Genomic DNA, 6,664 nt, shown 5'->3' on the forward strand with positions numbered 1-6,664 from the left:
CTCCTCCTCCTCCTCCTCCTCCTCCTCGGAGCGACTCGCGCGACGACCGACCTACCTATCTACCTACCTCTCCTAAGCGTCGCCTTCCATTTTCGGTACGGCCGCGAGGAACTCGCAATTACACGACGACCACGCACATATGGATGAGATGCAGGCGTATGACGCGTGCAGGCGGAGAACGAGCGCGTGCACGCATTAACGCACTATTATCTCTTCCCGCCCCTACTCTTCCGACCTTACGTCAGTCGGCACAGCGTTTTTCAACCCTTTTGTTCGAAGCCAATCGACTGGCCAATCGCTTCGTTTAGCGCAGCCTTGGTCTTCTTCCCCGTGCTCGTTCTCGCTCGGACGATCGGGATTATAATCGCGGACGACGACGCGACGCGCGACCAAGCACAGGCAGTCGACGACGGCGTTGCGTCCTCGTAATTCTTCGCGGGCACGAGATGCGACGCGCTAAACTCGAGCCGGAAGCCGACGGGGAGGAAGCCGCGCGCTCGAGGAAGCAACGGGAACGGGGAATCCTCGCGTGATTTATATCGTGGCTCGTCACGGCGCATTATGTAAACATGTCACTTCGCGAGAGATAGACATTGTCCCGTGCGTGTTTCATTCCAGGAGCGTTCCGCTCCAAGTACGTTGTCCCGAGCGTATTCGGCGACAGTCTCGTAAGAATGAATCATTGTTGTTTCGAAAGAGATACACAACGGCGACAGCGGTTTTGTCGTCAGTGCAGTCCGAGTCTGAGAGGAATACAGAAGCAGAACTCACGTGCTCCACTTTGGAAGATTTGAGAGATAAGATGTCCCGCGCGTTCTTTTGCTTATTTAAAACTCGAATTAGTAGTGCCAAGCACTAGTTTCACGCGCTATGCATCTCTTATCTGGAGGTGACGTGCAAAATTTCAGGCGAAGTTGCACTCCCAATGTCGAGATAACTGGAGAATGTGAGTTTTGCTTTTGTGCACTTCATACAATTTCTTCAGAAATATCGTCCTTATTTTCTTGCGAATTTGATTATCCGATATTATATGATATTTCAGTGAGATATCATTTTGCAAATATTCTATTTCGAACAATACGAGAGTGTTTATATACTTTTTTCAATAAAGCTTAATATCATTGCCGTGTGATACGCAATTTGATAATGTCTGTTTATTGCAGATGATGACATAATACGGATTTATCGATTGAACTCTTTTTGAGAGAACACGCATTAACAGTTTCTTCATAAAACAATAGATGCTCGAAAATGAATGATATAGAAGGTTTTGGCATGAAGGGTACAAAGATGCCTCATAGTCATTCTACACCAGCTGGTGTGGACGGAGGTAGTAGAACACCTCCAGCAACACCGCGGAAAGCTGGAAAAATGCTCGCAGTACGTGTACAGATGTTGGATGACAGTATTACAATGTTTCAAGTGCAGGTAAAGAACGTTTTTTTTAATTAACCGTCTCCTTGTATATATATTTTCAACAGTTTGTTCTCAACAACGACGTGCACGTGTGCGATAAATTTTTAATCTTTTTATTATTTGCGAGGGCAACTATTTACGCTCTGTAGAGATTATGAGAATAAACGTGCTAAAATGGTATTGAATGACGCCTGAATATCTTATTGTGCCTTTATAATTGTGCACTATATAGCAATAGAACACGTTCCTCTATCATTGCATTGACTATCATGAGGATACATGTTACATATCTGTGCGCGTTTAAATGCTATTATGAATAATGTAATCTAAATTCCCGTACTTGACGATACTTAATTTAGTATCTATTATCTAATCAGTGAAGTATGTACGTGCATTGTTCAGCATGTTTGCAATTAAATGTTACTTTTATATGACCTGAATTTTTTATTCATAATCATTTTCATCTTTCATGTAATCAAGAAGTCTGTACTTGTGTTAGTTTCACTACCCTGTACATGCTGTGTAGGCATATTAAACTATTTACTTGATGTATCCAGGTCAAGAGTCATTGATTACAAAGCCCTTAGAATCTTTTTCACGAAGCCGTTTAACTTAGAATTTTGATGCACAAGATTTTCTCCTTCAAGTCATTACGAAACGCTCCATGAAAAATTTTACTAGTAATTTTGTTGACATAATATTTCCATGAAACATCACTTGCATTCTGCAGAATTAATGTAAAATTGAATAAGTCTCTTTGAAAGCCGTCGGAAGATCTATAAATGAGACCTGGTATAATTGGAATATTTTATACTGTTTAGATTAAAAAATTTATCGACATAATATTATGTATTTATATATTGCGTGGAAAAATGCTTACCATATATGCTGCATAGTGTGTGCATATACTTCCAGAAGAATGAGCTATTGGAGCATATAACGTATCAAATGGGGATCCCTGTATGTGAAAAATATATATACTCATTTATTGATTATTTATTTACAATGCTTGTGCAACGTGTTGCTTATTTCTTCAGTAAATAATTTTGTTCTAGCATCTTAGCTTTACACTAAAAAAAACTAGTTTATCGTGTATATACTTTTAGTATACTATTGTGTGACTCTAATTGATAAGTTCTGCGCGATATCGTAATAATATCGTAAGAATATCCTTCCATACTATTGTGTCAAAGATATTCCCTCATATATTAAAATTATTAAATTGTTTATAAAGATATATTTAAGAATTTTAGATTGTTTATAAAGATATATTTTCATTTGACGGCTCGACACTATCCAAATTTACACGAATTGTATTACTTTATAAAATTCTCTCTATTTAAATATTTCAGGCCAAGGCGCTAGGTAGAGTGTTGTTTGATCAAGTTTGTAAGCAATTGCATCTTTTAGAAGCGGATTATTTTGGTCTTGAGTATCAAGAACCGAACTTAACAAGAGTAAGATTATTTTTTATGTAAGAACTCTATATATGTTTCGACGAACGGTGCGATTAAAACTCGTGATATTTACAGTATTGGTTGGATTTGGAGAAACCAGTGTGCAGACAAGTCGGTTTGTCTTTAATCGATCCTCTATTGAGGTTCTGTGTTAAATTTTATACGCCAGATCCTGCACAACTCGAGGAAGAGTTTACAAGATATTTATTCTGTCTACAAATTAAACGGGATTTAGCTCAAGGTTTACTGCAATGCAATGATAACACAGCAGCATTGATGGCCAGTTATATCGTCCAAGGTAATTAGCATATATATATATATATATATATATATATATATATGTGTGTGTGTGTGTGTGTGTGTGTGTGTGTGTGTGTGTGTGTGTGTGTGTGTGTGTGTGTGTGTGTGTGTGTGTGTGTTCTATATTTTCCTAAAATTCTAAATTATTTGTTCGCGTGTGACCGCTACTTTCTGTTCGTTAGCTGAATGCGGGGACTATGTGATAGAAGACTATCCAGACCATACGTATTTATCAACATATAAATTTGTGCCTCATCAAGATCAAGAATTGGAACGACGTATTATGGAGAATCATAAGAAACACGCGTAAGAGACATATATTATCAAATATTTTATTAAATTTAATCAAAGTAGTAAATGTATTAATGCTAATATTACTTTTATTTTTCTAATTTCAATAGAGGTCAATCTCCTGCAGAGGCAGACCTCAATCTTTTAGAGACAGCTCGACGTTGCGAACTGTATGGAATGAAAATGCATCCAGCTAAGGTGAGCGATGTTAAAACACTTATATTTCTGTGTATTATTTATATTGCATATATAAAGTATACTTTATCTTTTTTTTTTTACATTAGGACCATGAGAACGTTCCGCTAAATCTAGCAGTGGCGCATATGGGGATCGTGGTATTTCAAAATTATAATAAAATAAATACATTCAGTTGGGCCAAAATCAGAAAAATCAGTTTCAAACGGAAACGTTTTTTAATCAAATTGCATCCTGAGGGTTATGTAAGTATCCATAATATATCTGATTTTTTATATTAATGCGTCATTATAATTATATAGGATATTCTATATATAAAGCAAATTTTCTAATAATAACGTATTTATTTTATATTTTTTTACTATTCGTAGGGTTATTATAAGGACACGGTCGAATTTTTCTTTGAGGGACGTAATGAGTGTAAAAACTTTTGGAAAAAATGTGTAGAAAACCATGGTTTCTTTCGTTGCTCTGTAGTTAAAAGAGTCGTAAGGCAGAAGACTAGAGTGCTTAGCCGTGGATCGTCGTTCAGGTATGTCAAATTATCTTAAAAAATATATTATTTCCATTTACATAAAAAATTAACACTCTCGTTTAGTTGTTATCTTTTTGAAATTATCTGATTAATTAAATTTTCTAATTTTTTAAGAATACAATAGTAAGTTTAATAGAAAAAAATATATGGTAATTTAGATCTATCATAACCGATCACGCAGCACAAAAAGAAATATTTCTCTGTTATGTTGTGTATTTTTACGTATTACCAGGTATAGCGGCAAGACTCAGAAACAAATCGTCGAATTTGTTCGGGACAATTATGTGAAGAGGCAAACGTTTCAAAGGTAAGTTTATTTAGGAGATTGACATAGGCAACGTTGAATAATTAAGAAAGTTCTTGGATACCCATGTAATATGTAGGTAGTGCATGCAAACCATTCCGTACTGTTTCCTTAATGTTGGTTTGTACTATTGAGGTTTTTTATTAATGAACGCACTAATCTTGTGGGTAAGATAGGAGGTGGCACGGTCTTGCTTTTGCCGGGATACAAGTCGGTATTTATATATCATCCAAACTTCCAATTTCCGTAGCGGATATTGTTCACCATGTCCGTTTTTATATTTCCGTTTGTCAGTGTTGCCTGCTCGGACAGGGGTGGCGGGGAGTCAGGCTCACCATCAGGCACGATAAACCCGAATGATCAGTGTACCCTCTCTCAATAGCGTGATCACTAATTATTTATTGTTGTATCTAAATACACAACAAAGTACCATACTTCACTGCCCTAACAGTTCTATCCAACAAGATATTTGTCCATAGCAGTAGACAGTTCTAAAATAGAAGATAGTCTATTATTATAATATACATGAGAAAGAAAAAGAAATCGTTGTACATACTGCTGGCAGATTTTCATTCGCTGTGCGATGCACGGTTGAGAAACACCTGTATAAATATGGCCGAGAAACATGTCATCGGACAAAACATTCATATAATGCGTGTGTGATGTTATTAAATATTCTTGTTTTTTTTTTATAAGCTGAAGTAGTTATTTTTTCGATATTACGGATATATTTTGTTGGAAACGTCTGTGTACATCGATTATGCACAGTATTGACTGTATCTATACCTCATTTAGATTTTAATCTCCAAAATCACAATTGTATAAAATGTACAAAAAACAGATTTAATACAAATCTTGAGCATTTATGAATATCAATATATCATCGTAAAAGTTGCATTGCATTAGTAAGAGTGACATTAGATATACATTTATTTAAAAAATGCACTCTTATTTATATTTATTTATGCTTTTGGACACGCCAAATATATTTCTTATATTATTATCACATAATGCACGTATGGCTATTTGCTAACGCGCAAATATTTTAATATAAAAATTTTTGTATTAATGTTTTTAAGATATATTCCATTTACAATGTCTGTGAGACTAAGAGACAGCCTTTTCCACACGTCACAACTTTGTATCTCATTACAAATGATGGCTGTCTTTGTCGCTGTTCCAAAATTTGTTTAATAGTAGTACACAGTTTTCCTTTATACTTACGATATCCAATGTATTTCATGATTCGCTAGCTATAGTTAGTTAGCAGCTAATAGATTTGAACATTGAAAAGAATGATCTTCATTTCTTTATATTTTTACAGATCAAGATATATAGAATGTAATACAAAATTAAACGTAATATACATTATATAACAATAATTGATCGATCTTTGAGTGAACACTTTTTTCAACATCCACAACGAGAATTAGATTGTAGTCAAAATCAGCTACTTGAAATTGCAGTGTTGACCGTGTATCGTATCAGAAGTGTGATCTATTTTTGTTTGTTGCATCGTACTTTAATACGTGGGATGATCGATATCTTCCGTACAATTCCTCGCATCATATCGGTTAGTCGAGAAGGTATTACTTTTCTTTGTTACTGTTATCGATTGTTAAGAAAAAGGATAGAAGAAAAAAAAGGAAAAAGATAAAGAAGGGATAAGTTGGTTCCGAACAGGCTTGGCATTTGATAGCCTAAGTCTGATGCTGAACTTGACTCTCTCTTGCTCGCAGGTCCAATTCGTTCCGGCAGACTAGCGGTGGTAGGGCATTGCAGGGCTCGGAGGGGGGAGGCTATCGTGGGGCCACTCCAAGCAGCTCCCTTATGGGCAGCTCCAGCATCTCTGCCCACCCCCTCCTGCCCCTCGGCGATCCTGGTATGTACCATGACCGACACCAACCTCCACAACAAACGCTTTATTTTTAATTTCTCCGCCCTTTGGCTCTCTCTATTTCTGTCCACCTGTTTCTAGCCTCATTTTTTTCACTGTATCATAACTGAAGTATTGTAATAGTAGAGAGTAGAATAGCGTATCTTAAATAGAGATTGTTTTTAAACGAATTTTTTGTGCGTGAGGCCTCTTGTGTTCATGAGGTATTTTATATATATATATATATATATATATATATATATATATATATATATATATATATATATATA

At 36.0% G+C, this 6,664-nt stretch overlaps 1 protein-coding gene across 7 annotated transcripts in view; it reads left to right on the top strand.

The window, feature by feature from the left end:
• LOC116842978 (FERM, ARHGEF and pleckstrin domain-containing protein 1-like) overlaps window positions 1–6,664 on the top strand; it is a 38,902-nt gene that overhangs the window by 2,175 nt on the left and 30,063 nt on the right. For 3 of the 7 annotated variants that reach the window (XR_004377809.1, XM_032812882.1, XM_032812886.1), the window contains exons 2-10: window positions 1,164–1,428; window positions 2,769–2,873; window positions 2,949–3,171; window positions 3,356–3,479; window positions 3,575–3,662; window positions 3,749–3,904; window positions 4,031–4,191; window positions 4,427–4,501; window positions 6,238–6,380. Coding sequence is in view for 6 of the 7 variants with exons in the window: in XM_032812882.1 (XP_032668773.1) it covers window positions 1,252–1,428; window positions 2,769–2,873; window positions 2,949–3,171; window positions 3,356–3,479; window positions 3,575–3,662; window positions 3,749–3,904; window positions 4,031–4,191; window positions 4,427–4,501; window positions 6,238–6,380 (1,252 nt within the window). In the remaining variant the exon portion in view is untranslated. Of the gene's footprint in view, window positions 1–354; window positions 669–693; window positions 947–1,163; window positions 1,429–2,768; window positions 2,874–2,948; window positions 3,172–3,355; window positions 3,480–3,574; window positions 3,663–3,748; window positions 3,905–4,030; window positions 4,192–4,426; window positions 4,502–6,237; window positions 6,381–6,664 lie in introns of those variants that run through there. The other 4 variants (XM_032812888.1, XM_032812887.1, XM_032812884.1 and 1 more) reach the window with 3 other exon arrangements.

This window comes from Odontomachus brunneus, unplaced genomic scaffold (assembly GCF_010583005.1).
Source record: "Odontomachus brunneus isolate Ranch 3 - 2012 unplaced genomic scaffold, Obru_v1 Obru_scaffold_029, whole genome shotgun sequence".
Classification (NCBI taxonomy): Eukaryota; Metazoa; Arthropoda; class Insecta; order Hymenoptera; family Formicidae; genus Odontomachus; species Odontomachus brunneus.